This window comes from Cygnus olor, chromosome 8 (assembly GCF_009769625.2).
Source record: "Cygnus olor isolate bCygOlo1 chromosome 8, bCygOlo1.pri.v2, whole genome shotgun sequence".
NCBI classification, from domain to species: Eukaryota; Metazoa; Chordata; class Aves; order Anseriformes; family Anatidae; genus Cygnus; species Cygnus olor.
This window is the reverse complement of record NC_049176.1, coordinates 12,265,909-12,280,816: the sequence shown is the minus strand read 5'-3', so window position 1 is coordinate 12,280,816 and position 14,908 is coordinate 12,265,909. Positions and strand designations below refer to the sequence as shown.

Here is a 14,908-nt window from a genome sequence, read left to right as displayed (position 1 = left end):
TGTTACTGCAGGGGCAGGCACTCACACAAGGATGCTTAGAAGGCTTCCACAATCTTTTGAAGTTCATTTCCCATAGCATAGGTGGAAGAGAAAGAGGATAAAGAAATACGTAGGCTCAGAGAAGATGCTCTTATCTGTTAACTTGGGTGAGGAAAAGCCCTTCACAAATCAGTGCTCAATCAACAAGGGATCCCTGAGGAAACACTGACTGTGTAAGCAAAATCCTGCCAGAGATTTGCTGCCTTTCTGCTGGAAGGATTGTTTAACTGATGGGGCTGACACAAAGGGTGGAAGCTTCTTCAGCTCTTTCTAAAGGAGATCTGCTTTCAGGCTGGAGAGCCCAGGTGACAGCCTGGTTTCCAGCACGCTGATTTCTCTTTCACACTTAACCCCCAAATAACAGAAGTAGGGGAACTTTACATGTGCAGCAATGCTTTGTGATGGGAGGTCTCTGTTTTCGGGCAGTGTCTGTCCAATGGCAGCACCACCACACCTGGTGGTTCATCTCCTGCTCCTGCTTGCTCCCTCCCTCGCTGTTACCCCTTCCTGGGACTACTCCTGAAAGGGCAGAGGCAAGAGGCTGGCCAGTGTGGCCAGGAGATGTGTCAGTGAGTAAGGAACGAACGGCTCCTCACCGGAGATCACGGGAGCCATGAGACAGTCCAGCCCCCTGATGAGCTCCCGCGGGGATGTCAGCCCCTCCACACCCCCTGCCCTGTTCAAAGGCCACGGCAGGCTGATGGAGAGGAAGAGGAGGCGGAGGAGAACATGGCCTGGAAGAAGTTAGCAGCCTGAGGGCTGGAAGCGCATCAGAAGGACCTCAGCGGGCAGAGCAGGACAGCCCAGCCCTGGAGCATCACAGCTTAGCAGGGCACGGGGCCATTGCACATCTGTGGTGGGTACAAAGGCGTGGGGCTCCTGCTTCCCCTGCCCACATCTGGCCCCTTCCAGATAAAAGGCAAACATGCAGGCAGTGGAGAGAGCCAAAAAGCCAGGTAAAGAAAACACAGGCTGTCAACTGGGCTCCCATGTCATTTCCACCTCTCAGGCCTCTGATGAAGATTTACAGCCCGGGTTGCCCAGGCTGTTTGGAGCGAGGGGTGGAAAGCAGCACAGGTCCTACAGGACGGCATTGCTTTTTTTTAATTTACCGGCAAATCTCCCTCCTTCCTCCCCTCTCCTTTTTGAAGCCATCGGTCTCCTGCCCTGGGAGATGAGGTGGGCTTTGGGCTCATTTATCACCGTTCCTGCGTGGTGGACCCCAGCCCAGGGCTGGATTCTGGCCAGGCCCCTGTGCTCTCAGCTCCTGGAGTTTGACGAAGCTCATGCCTTCACGTCAGGCACAGCCCTCGCTGGCCTCAGGCCTCTCCCCTGCCTCCTTTCCCCATCAGACATTGGATTGCCCAGTTGGAGGGGGAAGCGTTGACTCCGATTTTCCTGGCTTCCTCGTTAATCCTCGAGAAATGCTGCTAACCCAGATCAGAAGAAGTCAGGGGGTCTGGAAACTTCAAGCTGCTACAAGTTTTTTTTTTTTTTTACAATTTTATTTATTTTTTAAAGCCTCTCCCTTTCCTTCTCCGTGCCTGAATACAAACTGCCCACTTCACACGCCCGGCAGTGGTCCCCGCACCACCTTCTGCCCTGGGGTCAGCCCAGGCCACCCAGTTTTGAAGTTTGTGGCGCGGAGGCTCGTGGTGGGGCGAGCCTCCAGAGCAAGGCAGGCTCTTGGCCCAGGTCTGGAGGGGATGCAGGGGGGGGACAGGGAGAAGCTGGGACCAGCACCACATCAAGATCAGGAGCCCCAGAGAAGGCAATGGGGCTGCAAACCACAGCGCGTAGCCACGTGAGGTGCCATGGGGTGCCTTCTCCCCAGCCCTTCCCCAGGTCCTCGCTGAAGGGCCTCCACTGCGATGTGGAAGATGTGATTCAGAAGAGCAACAGTGACGTGCAGTGGCTGCATCAGTTATATATCAGGTGGCCGGGTGTGCTTCTGCTTTGTGAAGGTTTTTTTGCTCGGTGCCAGAGGCTTTGCACCACCAGTTTGTAGCTCTTGCCCCGAAGCCATCACTTTGGCCTCCTGCGTGGCTGTGGTGCAGCCGTGCATGAAAAGCCTCCTCTGCTCGGATTTACCCCCTGCCTGCTGGGCAATGCAAGAAGGGGAAACAGCTGTGTGAGGAGCCAACCCTCCGATGCACATCAGTGCCTCGCAGTATGTGCCTTCGCTGGCCTTCAAAGGTGGGCAAAGTGTTCAGAGGAGCAGGACTGATGGGGACGTCTTTGAAAGGCAGTAAGCATCATCCTAGGGGAAAGGGCAGCAACTGGGAATATGAAATTACCAGTGGGCTGAAGCTGCAGATGTCCGCGATGGGATCTAGAGATGTTTCTCCCCATCACCCTTCCAAAATCTGATGCGGTTTCAGTTTCCTTCTGTCAATTCGATGCTATTGGTCTCAGGAGGGCTTTGCAGGACCACTCACTGCTGGGATGCTCACACCGTGGCAGCCCATGTTCCCGGCATGGTCTGGTGGGGAGATTTTGGGCAGAGCTCTGGGGGCCCTGCCGTGTCCCATCCCCTCCTGTGCCTTCTCCTTGTTACTGGTTGGAGCCTGTGTTTGTCAGAGCAGGAAACGTCTATCACTTGTATGAAATCCCTAGGAAAACAAAACAAAACAAACAAACAAAAAAAAAACGGGTCTCTGATTCCTGAAGGGACAAGGGGACCCTCTGAAAGCTTGGGATTGCAGAAATGTGCACACCTCCTTTGGGGTCAACCAGACATGCTCTGGGGCTAGAGAGCACATTTCTCTGTCCACAGCATGGTCCTGCCTAGGGTCCTGGGGTGCTCATAGCATACTCTGAAGGGTGCTTGCATGGATGTGTGAAGGGCAGGTTGACCCCCCTCTGCTCCGTGGGCTCACAGGGACATCACCAAGCCCATTGCCTCCCGCTCTGGTGGCAGGGCATGGGCACTGTCCCCTCGCCGCTCCAGGCTGTGTGAGCCTGCACTGTGCAGCGGGGGCATCCAGGTGGTGAACAAGGGGCAATTTAGTGCCTCCCCTGGGGGTTTCTCCAGCCCAGCACCGGGCAGCAGAGGAGACACCAAATCCCCCCTGCGTACCTGCGGTGCGCTACAAACACCTGGAGCCCTGCCTGCTGGCACCCACAGGGGGAGCAAGCAGAGGCTAGCAGCTGGAGCAGGCATCTGGTGGAAAGTGATGGGAGCCTGTTACAGAGGGGGAAGAGTCTCATTAAGGACCTGCAGTCAGCTCAGGGTGAAGCTCATCAGCGCTGTCAAAAGCCACGTGTCATTGTTGGGCAGCGGCGATGTGTCCCCAGCTCGCCCAAAGCCTCCCGGGGGGTTTTCATGTCCCTCTGCAGACAATGCGACATCTGTATTGCTGCCAAGGAGAGGAGACGGAGAAGTGGGTGGGCTCCACTTCTGGCCTTTTGCTCCTTTTCTTTTTCATCATCTTTTTGGCAAGATGTTCTCGCTGGGGCTGTTTCAGCAGCACAAGATGGTGTTGGTCTGCTCCGGTGTGGCAGCTCCTCGGCGAGAGCGGGATTGACAGCTCTGGCCGGCGTACAAAGAGGAGCCTCAGGAGGAGCTGGGCACGGGCCAGCAGGATTTACTGGGGGAGGCTCGCTCCTCCGAGCAAAATATGCAGCTACTGGCGGCAGGACAAGGCAACGCGGCGCACGTACCCGCAGGGGCTGCGGGGCAGGGAGAGAGCATTTAGAGGTGCTGCAAAAGATGGTGGGGAGCATGAGAAGAAGTGTCTGGGACTCCTAAACCGGTGCAAGGGGAAGGGAAGGTCCTGGCTGAGCATGGGTTGCGCTGGGGAATGGCATGGCAAAGCCCCACGCTCGGGGGTTTGAGAACCAAGGAGGGGCATCCAGGCTGCTCTTGCCTCTGCGGGATGCCCAGCGTGGCTGAGAGAGAAGGGATGCGTTTTGGGAGGCTGCAGCCCAGCTTCCCATCTGTGTCTCCCCAGGAAGTTCCTGAAGATCCAGTGCCTGGAAAGCGGGCAGTGGGAAGAGGGGCACTGCGTCCCCGTGGTGTGCGAGCCACCCCCGCCGGTCTTTGAGGGCATGTACAACTGCACCCAGGGCTTCGAGCTGGACAGCCAGTGCGTGCTGAACTGTGAGCCGCCGGGCATGCGGGTGAGTGACGGGGGCAGGGGGAGATCGTACACGCGTTGGGCTTCAGAGCACCTCAGAACAGCAGGGCTCGGCGCTTGGGTGCCACCAAAGGGCCGCTGCCCCTCTGCTTTCCAGGTTCCCATCGTCTGCACCAAGGAGGGCTCGTGGACAGAGGAGTTCACGCTGTGTGAGAGCCTGCAGGGCACCTGCCCGCCGCCCCCGGAGCTGAACCTGGTGGAGTACAAGTGCGAGCAGGGGCATGGCATAGGTGAGAGCAGGCAAAAGTTAAGCATAAACGCAAACCCCGTGTCGATTCAGCCCTCCCAGAGAGCTAGCTGGAAGGTCACAGTGACTCCTCTTTGTGTGCCAATCCCCACTAAATCCATGGAAATGTTTTCTCTTCTGTCCCCTTTCTGAACGCAGAGCCTGTGGGTGGCTTTAACCCTGTGCATAGCCTGGTTGTGTTCATGGGCAAGACTGAAGCTAAAACTGTGTAAGCATTTCTTCAGAAGGAGCAAGGACTCGTCCCTGGGGCAAGCCCAGCCCTCTGCAGTGTTTTTCCCACCCTCCAGCCCTTCACTCCCCACGTGGTCTCTGCCCTTGTTACGACTGCTGACATTCGCAGGGTTAATGAGGCAGGCCCTAGATAAAAGCTGGAGTGACAATTGTGTGTAACAGGGCACTTTCACCAGACGAGGGACCACATCATCCATTTCTTCCTCCAAGACTCAGTCGCTTTTCAGCTGCAATGCTCAGTCACAGTCGTTACATCCCATCTAGCATCCTGCTGGATAGGACATTTGGGCACAACCGGGGTCTGAGCAAAATTGGCTGAGGCAGGGCTGAAGCTGAGCTTCGGACAGACCTGATGTGAAGCTGGGAATAGGGCTGGGACCCACCTGGTTTTCTAGGGTGGCTTTTTTACAGTTTTTGTTTCTTTTCTTTTCCTCCTGGGTCATAGGAAGGTATGGTAGAAAAACTATGAGAGGTGCTTCTTGACACGTGAACAAACATCCCATAACATCCAGGCCAGTTGTGTTTTCCTGCTGGATCCCATGTCCTGCCATCAGGGCTTGGATCTGTCTCTTAGGGCACGTTCAATTCTTATCTCATTCAGGAGAGGTAAATCAGCCATCAAAAAACTCCAGTAAGCTCTTGTATAAGTCAGGATTTGGGGAAGGAATTGTCAAGTGCTAGGGGGCTAAGGGTCACTTTCACACCCACAGTGCAGGAGCCTGCAGGTTCGGACCTGGTGCCCGCCTGTAACACACCATTGCCTGGTTCCTGCTGGAAGCCCTCAAGGCTGTCTCTCCTTCCACAGGTGCTGTGTGCACACCCTCCTGTATTATACCCCCCAGCGACCCCGTCATACTGCCCGAAAATGTAACTGCTGAGACTATGGATCACCGTCTGCAGCCCACCAGAGTCCAGGTACATGGGGAGGTGGCATCCCTGTAGCAGGGGATTCACTAGCCACGTAGGTGGGGCCCTCAAAATATTTATCGTGTGGCCAAATCTGTCCTCCCTCCTCTGCATCTGGTGCTTTTCCATACCAGCGCTTTCCTTTGCCCGTCTTGAGCCCTTCTGGGTAAATTGGTGTGGCAGTGGAGGAGCAGCTGGGCGATGAATGCGTGGCTATTCAGGCTCACCCGTGCCCAGGCTGAGGATGCTACTGCACAGCCTCCTGCTCTCCGACACCAAAGCTCAGCGTAAGCCATCGGCTCTCGAGTGAGCTTTCCAGGACTTGCAGGATGCCTCTGCGAAGGAAGCTAAAGGCAGGAATCCCGCTGACTTTTGGGACACACCGCATGCCTGAGTCTGGCTGTTACTGTCAGCCAAGGCGCGGGGAGGATCAAGCATGGAGCAAAAGCCGGCCCTGGCACTGGGCAGGGTGCAAGCCCCGGTCCCCGCTCACCTGGCAGCGGCGAAGCAGCCCCGGGAAGGCGTCTCCGTGCCGGGGAGGAGGCATCGCCGTCAGCTGGAAGGTGGCTCCTGCTGCCAGGACCCGCTGGCCGCCCGCTCCCCTCTCCCTCCCCAGCCCTTACTCATTCTGTAGGCAAAACAGCTCAAATAGCTTGCATAGTTTGGATCTCGACGGCACGACTTTCCCAAAAAGCAGCTCCGCCGGGGTAATATTTCTTAAAATAAAACCGAGATGCAGAAGGAAGGAGGTGGAACAAAGAAAAGCAAACAGCCTTCCCCGGAGCCGGCGCCCCCATGCAGGCGCTGCGCCCTCCTCCCGGGGGCCCAGCATCATCCCTGCTCCGTGCCTGCGGGCGCTGCCCTGCCTCGCCTCGAAGCAGCAGACCCGCAGCACGTCGCTGCCGGGGGCGAGGACGCCCGTGGCGTGTGGGACTGTGGAGCACGAGCCTTGGAAGGAGGCACCGGGTGGCTTGGCCGCTGGTTCTCATGCAAGGGAGGCAGTTTGGAGCAGGGAAGAAAGGCGTTATTTTAAGCAGCGGCGCTGCCCCTTGCCAGCAGCCTTGTTTTCCTCTCTGCCTTGTTCCCCTTTACACCTCCCAGCCCTCCTGCCGGGCTTGTGTTCCTGGGGGCTGCCAGGCTCCCCAGGTGACGGGGACGATGCAACAACCCACACGAGGGGCGGCACCGGTGGTTTTCAGCACTGATCCCTCGCATCCCACTGCCAAGCAGGTTTGGGGATTTGTTCAAGGTGTGCAGCAACCACGTATGAAATGTCCCAGTGCGGCTGGGATTCAAGCATCTTTTGGGATGAGCAAGAATTGGCCATCCTGGGCCTCTCTGCCCAATCTGATTGCAGCTACTTCTGAGTCTGCCTTCTCTGCACTGGCTGAGGACACTGGAACTCTGGACCTCTGGACCAGCTTTGCTCCTGGCAACACATCAGATTGGACTGGAGGCTTCCTGGTGCAGGATGGAGCTGAGAAACACAACAGAAGCCCAGGATGGTACATGAAGCAGATAGAAATGCCACCAGGCAGTCTGCAGATACCTCGCCCTTCCCCAGCCACATCCAAACCTGCTGCTAAAGCACAGACCCGGGCAGAGGTGCCCCATCCCATGCTGCCGTGCATCCTGCAGATGCCGGAGCCAGGCTGGGGGAAGACATACGTGCCCATCCATGCAGCTCCTGTGCTATGGAGGGCATCCTAGGACACTTTCACAGGCCAGCTCTCGTTTTATGGGGCCTCAGATTTCAAAGCCTGCCTGAGCTTTACAAGGAGGAAATTGTCTGTGTGGTGGGGCTTTTCTTCCCCCATATAATCATGTGTGCTCCCAACAACCCCCTTCTGAATTACGGGGATGGAGCGTTCCAGTTAGATGAAACCGAGACCTCTGCATCTTGCTCTTGTGTCCAGTTGGCTGCAGCAGCTAACTTCAAGCCTCGTAAATACCAGCAATGACCTCAACGGCGGGGGTGAACGTGAGCCTGGTGTACCCAGACCGGGCCAAGTTCGGGGAGGTGGGTCCTCAGGTGTCCGCCCCGCCCCCCCGCCACCCCAGGGACACAGCTCTTGGAGCCTGAGCAGGACTCAATGGGCGAATTGATGCCGGCATCCAGCAACCGCTGGCTGGGTGAGAAGCTGCTAAATCCAGCTCGGTGCAATGAGATGAACGGAGGGCTCCTGTCTGTGGTGGCCACGCCTGGCTTCTTCCCAGCTTGGCTGGTGGCCACCGTGGCATAGTGCTGCCAGCCAAACCCGGTTCCCTGGAGATTCCTGCCATCTCCCCTCGTCCTCTCCCTGTTGGGCATATATATATATACATATACCCACATACCTATTTATCTAGCCTCTGTTTTGAGCAACGTGCCCTGCTCTGTGGGTGAAGCTGGTGCTACCTTGGGTTTGCTGGGCTTCAAGAGGTGAAGGGAGGGCTCAGGGGTAATGCTGCTGCCCTGCCTGTGATGTCGAGGGAACCCCTACGCCCCCAGGAGGCGGTCGTGGTGGCTGCCCTCCCTCTGCCACCTCCTCTAACTGCTGTTTTCTCCTCTCCTCCTCAGCACATTGTATGCACGGGCAGGCTGCGATGGTACCCAGACCCCTCTGGCATTCACTGCATCCAGTCGTGTGAGGTGAGTCGCGGCCGGGACCCTTCACCACGCGCTTGCTCCACATGGGGCCAGGGCTTGCAGGCCAAGCAGGAGACCAGAGCAAGCACACTTGGGAGCGCGTGGTGGAAGCACGCTGGGTTTTCAGAGCTACCATGGACACCAGAGAGGGTGGAGGAAACTCCCCAGGCACACTGAGCATTAGTGGGAAACCAGCCAGAAGTTTCCAGATACCACAGGCTCTCAGGTGTGACTCCTGGCTCTCCGGGCTCTGCCAGTGCACAGCCAGGTTTGGGCCAGCAGGGTGGATTCCTGGAGATGAAGGGACCAGAGGTGAGATGCCTTTCCCCATCTGCAGGAGCTGCAGGGACGAGGTGGGGTCTGCAACGAGCTGGCGCGGGGCATAGTGATGTCCTGGCGTTTCAGCAGCTGGGGCGATGCTGGGGTGAGCCTGCAGCGTGCCGCTCAGCTGCAGAGCAGGGCCAGGGCTTCAGACTGCGTTTCCTTCCTCACGGTCTTCTTGGCCAGCCCGGGAAGAAAATTCTAGCAAAAGGATTTCACTGGCAAGGGGTATCCCCAAAATGTGCACGCTGACTCCAAGCCTGAATATTTCCTTAACCAGAACTGCAGTTCTGGAGTAATATGGGTCCAGAAAAGCCTGGTGTGACTCACGCGTCCAACCAAAACAAGGAGGATTTCCAATGTCGTGTGTGCAAAACAAACCGCTCCCCAAGAATCTGCAGACAAAGAATTCCTTGCAGAAATTGGTTAGCCGCTCATTTCGTTTTGAATAATTACCAGGCAGGAGAAAATCATAGGCAGCCTGGAGTCAGTTCGCAGAGGAAATGAAAAATAGGCAGTCTTTGTCGAGCACTATTTGTTATTATGATTGAGGGTAAAAAAAAAAAGGGGGGGGGGGCAGATTTGGAATGTTGTATGCTGAAAATTTGGGATTTTTACCAAAAAGGAAAATGTAAATGAAGTCTGCACACCAAAAATAGCTTTGGGTTTTGCTGATTTTTTTTTTTTTTTTGGATGCATTCATTTCAATGCAAATGATCGGTTTTGCTCACTGATTCTGCCTAGCTCAGCTCTTTGTCGGCTGAACTACAGGAGAAGGGGCAGCATATACGACCATGTGTGACCATACAGCCTCAGTGCTGCAGGGGGCACATCCCTAGGGAGGGAATGTTGTGCTCAACAGGACATGCAGTAGTTATTTCCCAAACCTGATTGTTGTGCTGTGTCTCTCCTGTAACCCATGGGCTACTAGCTTAGGGGAATAGGCTGCTGTGTGCTAGAGAGGCGTTGGATGGTCAAGTACCATGGCTTGGTGGTGGATCCGGTGTCTTGGGAGCTCCATGTCTTTCTATAGCATGCCTTTCAGCTTGGCTCTGGGGCAATGTATTTGAAGCAGGATGGTTCTGCACCTCACCTTTGGTCTGTGTCTTCAGCAAGAGGTCCCATAAAGGATGATGGAAAAATGCCAGCCTGTTTGTGTGTGTGTGAGAGAGAGGGACCGACTACCTGAATCTCACACCCGGTCTCTGTCTTCCCGTTAGCCACCTAAACATGCTTGTGGCCAACACAAGCTCTTTCTGTTCCTGGATGCTTGTCATCCCCATTTACTTTTAGAAAGCAATCCCAGACAAAAGTTATAGCCTACAGCTATAACAAGCAAGCCAAAATCTTGCAGTGTCCTAAGAGCAAAAAAAGAGTCCACTCTCATCTTTCCAATTGTATACTTTTCTACACCTTCTCTGTTTTCAATTATTCTTTCAACAGGAATGACCAAGCAGTACATACTCTTCCCGCTGAGATCTCACCAAAGCCCTGCAAGAAAGCCTTTGTGTGCAGGAAATCTCTTGTTTGATAGGACCCAGGAACATAGCTGTCATTTCTGCAGTTGCATCAGTCTGGCAGCTCAGAGAGATCCTGAGGTCAGCAAGTACACCCAGATCTTTCTCTGCATCCTTTGTTTCCAACTGATGAGCTCCAAGCTAACAGCAGATGTTTTACTATCAGTATAAGAGCTTGCCCTTCAATTTTACACAAGCGAATGTCATCCTGTTTCTCTCCCTAGTTCTCCAGGTCATCTAACTATTTGTCAGATAACCTGATCCTCCTCTGTGGAACAATGTCTTCTTCCTTGTTAGCAATTTCATCAGCCCAGGACTATTTTTAAGGTCACAGTCACTCACTGCAATACTAATGAAGATTCATCCTTCAGATTGTTTCTTTTGCCCTCGTGCTTTCCTTTTAGAAACAGCTCACAGTCGCCTCGTCCCTGTTCTTCTCCTCCCTTCTCATGTCTTTGATTACTCTTTTCATTGGGTTTTCTTCCACAATCTTGCAGGTCATTAAGTCTTGCTAGACAACTCTCTTTTATTTTATTTTTTAACATGGGATATATAGTAGTCATTACATTGCCACAAAGCACAACTATTACCAAAACTGTCTCATTCAAAGTATTTCTCTGGGGTCTATTTGGCACTGGGGAGAAGAGAGGTGTTACCAGTCCCCTCATTTGACCAGGGGAAATACCCTGAACATCATTCCCACCTCATCTGTGCTTGCTTGCATCCACATCGCCTCACTGCTCTTTTTCTCCTGCCTCCATCTTTGTGACCAAAAGCCCTGCAGATCTTGGAGGTCATTTCACTTGGGGCCAAATTCTTGTGGGATGTGGGGACATCAGATGGCAAGAGTAGGGTAGAGATGGAATACAACCCATTAATCTGGCTTTGCTGCATGACACCTCCCTCCCCATCCCTTATTTTTGTGTCTGCTTCATTTGCCTGCACAAGAAATGTTCTGCTTTTTTAGCTTCTCTTGGGTCTGACATGGTTCAGCTTTGACTTGCCAGCTGTGCAGGCCACCTTAGTCCCAGATTCCTCCTCATTTCACAGCAATCCTTCACCAGGGGTACCTCCTTTAGGAGCCCAGCCTCTGCTCTCCACTGAGCAGCCAACTGCTGTTCCAGTGGCCTGTGCAGGTCCCCTCAGGTCCAGGTCACCCCTCGGAGATGTCATTTTCTCTCCATTGACGGCAGAGAGCGCGTTGGGTGAGGAAGCATTCTCATCCGGCCATCTCAGCTAGGGGAGCAGCCCTACATGGGAGGAATGCAGGCCTCCTGCCTGCTGTTCAGCCTCTCCCTGGAGGACTCACTTCAGGCTGGGGCATGGCAGCAGCCACCAAGCCCAGCCTCAACCCACCTGGCCCCACTTCACCCATCTCCTGCTGGAAATTTCAAGTCACCACACAGTGGCATCAGAGGGATGCTCGCTCATCATTCTCAAACTCTGTCAGCGAGACCAGCCTGCCTGCTCATCCCTCTCGCTCCTCTCCCCACATCCTTTCTCTTTCCATTAATCTGGTCGTCCATCTGCCTCCCGGTCTCTTGCTGCACCTTGCCAAGTTCCCCATCCCTGCGGCACGGAGGCACGTAGTTCGGGATGCAAAGCCTTCCAGGAGCTCGTCAGGAATACAAGTTAGCGCTGAGCGCACTTCGCCTCTCGAGGGCCAGTGGAACATCTCATCCCCTGCCATCAGTAGAAAAACAGATGGCAGCACTGGGGGGAGAGAGGAGGGGGCTTGTGGCTGGGTGGAGGAGGAGGAGAGAAGGCTCTCCTCCCCACCCTGGGCCTGGTGCTGTGCTTGGTCCATGCATGAGTGTGGCCAGTATTTGCCACATCTCTGAGAGGAGAGCATCTTCCAGTCCACGCTACTCACCATCTCTGCACCCTGATTTCTCCCACCGTAGGGACTCCCCTCTTTTCATACTGCGGTTCCGGTAGAAAAGGTCACTTATTTTATCATCACCGTGTTTACTCAGAATTACTCACAGGATGGAGCCAACACCACCATCCTGCTCAGAGGAACATGGGCTGTTCTCGCGGTGATCGAGCAGACACAGACAGCCAAGACCTCCTGGAACATGCTGACCTCACCCCCGGCTCCGTTTCACCGTTGCGTGAGGGCAGCAAAGGGTTAATTGTAGTTTTAATTGCAGTAGGTGCCCTTTGGGGGAAAGGCAGAGGGTGACGGCCAAGGGGAAGGCTGGGGGGCTCTGCCTGAGGCTGGCTTGGCTAGGGCATGGCTGGAGGCTTGGCCACAAGATGGCCGCCTGGTGCGATGGGTGCCGGCAGGCCGAGCTGCTGGGGCCTTCTCAGGTCTTCGCCACACGAGGACAAGGTCTCGCTGCCCTTGTGCATGCTGCCGACCGTGTTATCACGATCGTAAAATGCTAAGCTGTTCTCTCTTTCATGGTTTTCCTGAGTAATTGCAGTGGCAATTAGGATTAGGGATCAAAGCATGGTTCTGGCTGCAAGCTGTTACCGTGGCTTGTGACCCAACAGGTAGCCGAGGACCCTGAAGGATCCTTGGCCCTTCTCACCGCTATGCATAAAACCCTCCCTTGGCATGTCCGTGGCCTGTGGCCAGCATTTGTCAGCCACAATTAACCCCTTTGAGAATGCATTCAATAGGGACGTTGGGAAGTCTCATCTAAAATCAGGGTCCCACCGTGCATTAAAGCGATGGGAGATGGGGTGTGGCACCCTGCTGGGGTGTCCTCACCATCAACGGGACCCCCTGTGTTCTCAGACCCGCAGGACTCTGATTTTATGCCATGGCAAAGCTCAGCTCAGGAAACCAGGCAGGAGCATGATGCTGGTGGGATGCTGTGCTCCGAGAGAGACCTGCTTCTGCTCTCCTGGTGCTTAGGGCAGTGAGGACTGCAGGTGACCCAGCTTCTGCAAGGAGACTCTCTGGAGCAACCAGGTGCTTCAGCGGGGCCAGAATTTAAAGTCACCCTCTCATCCTGCTCATATCACCACTACCTCATTTCCCATCCCCATGGGAGCATTTTGTGACTCTTTTATCCAGTCTGCACTCTTCCTCTGCCTGCCACCTGGCTTTGAAAATGGGGAGAGGATCCTACTGCTCTTTTTGTAAGCAAACAGGAGGCTGTGTGACTCCTGTTCCCTCAGGGGTCTTGCCAAAGCCTACAAGCCCTTGTGGTCCAGGTGATCAGAAAGGACTCTGTGAGTTGCCCAAGACTCTGGTACATTCGCGTATCGGTTGGTGTGTGCCATGTTGGCCTCCACATCTCCAGAGGATGCAGTGAAGCAATCAAAGTGATTAAAGGGATGCCACAGCTAGGCATCCTGAAAAGACTGGGACTCTCCAGCTTGGAGAGCAGGAGGCTGCTGGAGGTTTGCCAAGTCACAGAAGTGCTGGGTAAGATGGATGCAGAACTAGGGAGCACTGCCAGAGGCTGGCAAGGGGGTTTCAAACAGGTGAAAGAAAATATCTTGTACACAGTGAGCCCTGAACTCTGAACCTGGCTGGCAGGTGAGGCTGCAGAGGTGGGCAGTAGCTTTAAGTTCAGAAAGGGATTTAAAATATTGGTGGGCATAGGATCCTTATTAAAGAGATACAAAAAGGACCAGGCAGGGCTATATGAGCAGGAGAGAACCTTTGTCCCCTGCACACATGTGGAGTGTGATTACAGAGATCACATTTTCTTAAGAGACAAAGCAACCAGAGGGAAGCAAAGCAATCACACAGGAGCATGGTGAAAGGGACAGGTTGCAGAGCCCCCCGTCCCACTCTCCCCACTCTCTGCAGTGCCTTTGTGCAGCCAGGGGCACAGACAGAGGAGTGGAAAGCCACTGAAAGCACCCGCTGAAATAAAAATCAGCGAGTTGCATTGGATAATAAACAAACATCCCCAAGCATAGCCCAGCCAACTGCTCTTCCAACACGAATATTCCCCTTCAGCTCCTTCATCCCTCGTACATTGTTTTTCTTTCTGTTTAAGATCTGTAACAAGAACTTGGCAGAAACCAGATACAAGTGGGTCAGGAGGCCCTTGTGGTTTTCAGGGCTTGTTTTCCATAACCCGTTCTATCCTGCAACATATTTTGCACGAACGGCTTGGCAGGAGATCCCCTGCTGGGCAGCAGGCGAGGTGCTGGGGCAGGACGGCAGGCTGGTGCTCGTGGCAGGGGAAGCCCAGGCTTCCTGCATGTGGGGGCCCACCTCGGGGAGCCCTGGGCTTGCCAGGAGCACTGTCTCCGTGCAGCATCTCCCTGTGCTCCCCCTTGCCTGCTCTCTGCTGCTTCTGGGTGCTTCCTCCCCTCATCTTCTGTGAGCACTGAGATCAGGGTGTAGAAAGGATGAGGCTAAGGGGAGCCCACCATGACCAGATCATGGACACAGATGCTTTTATTCAGGCAAAGATCTTCTCTCACGTGGTGTTCACCTACACCTACACCACCTTTGCATCCCCTCCTTCCCTCTTGCCCCCGTAGGCTGTGCAGAGCCCTTTCCAGATTGCCATCTGCTGAGATGCAGGCTCTCTGAGGAGCGAGGGTCAGGGCTGAAGAAACATCCCTGGGCCCAGATGTTTGCAGGAAACCCGATGTCCACGGGACCCTCTTTGCCTGCAGCACCTCCAAATTACCAAGGCTGCTGGGAGCCGAGCAGTTACTTGCTTGCCTTGGGCACCACAGTCCAAGTGATGGCACATAGGCTGAAACCAGACAGCAGGTTGCCTCCTTTCAGCCCATCCCTTCTTCCTTCAAGTATTCCTTCGAGTACGTGGAGTGCTCTTTCTCAAGCAGCCAGCCTCTGTTTTCTTTATGAGGCGTGGGCCATAGGATGCCAGAACTGGAGCAAATTTTCCTGAAGACCTGAGAAGGTGATGAAAGCAGCCTGCACATTGTGCTGATA

At 54.6% G+C, this 14,908-nt stretch overlaps 1 protein-coding gene across 2 annotated transcripts in view; it reads left to right on the top strand.

Annotated features, from left to right (window-relative positions):
• The window catches only part of PAPPA2 (pappalysin 2), a 76,070-nt gene that overhangs the window by 52,671 nt on the left and 8,491 nt on the right, over nucleotides 1-14,908 (top strand). For both annotated transcript variants that reach the window (XM_040565761.1, XM_040565760.1), the window contains exons 17-20: nucleotides 3,993-4,161; nucleotides 4,276-4,408; nucleotides 5,462-5,571; nucleotides 8,123-8,194. In XM_040565761.1, the coding sequence (XP_040421695.1) occupies nucleotides 3,993-4,161; nucleotides 4,276-4,408; nucleotides 5,462-5,571; nucleotides 8,123-8,194 (484 nt within the window). The remainder of the gene's footprint in view (nucleotides 1-3,992; nucleotides 4,162-4,275; nucleotides 4,409-5,461; nucleotides 5,572-8,122; nucleotides 8,195-14,908) is intronic.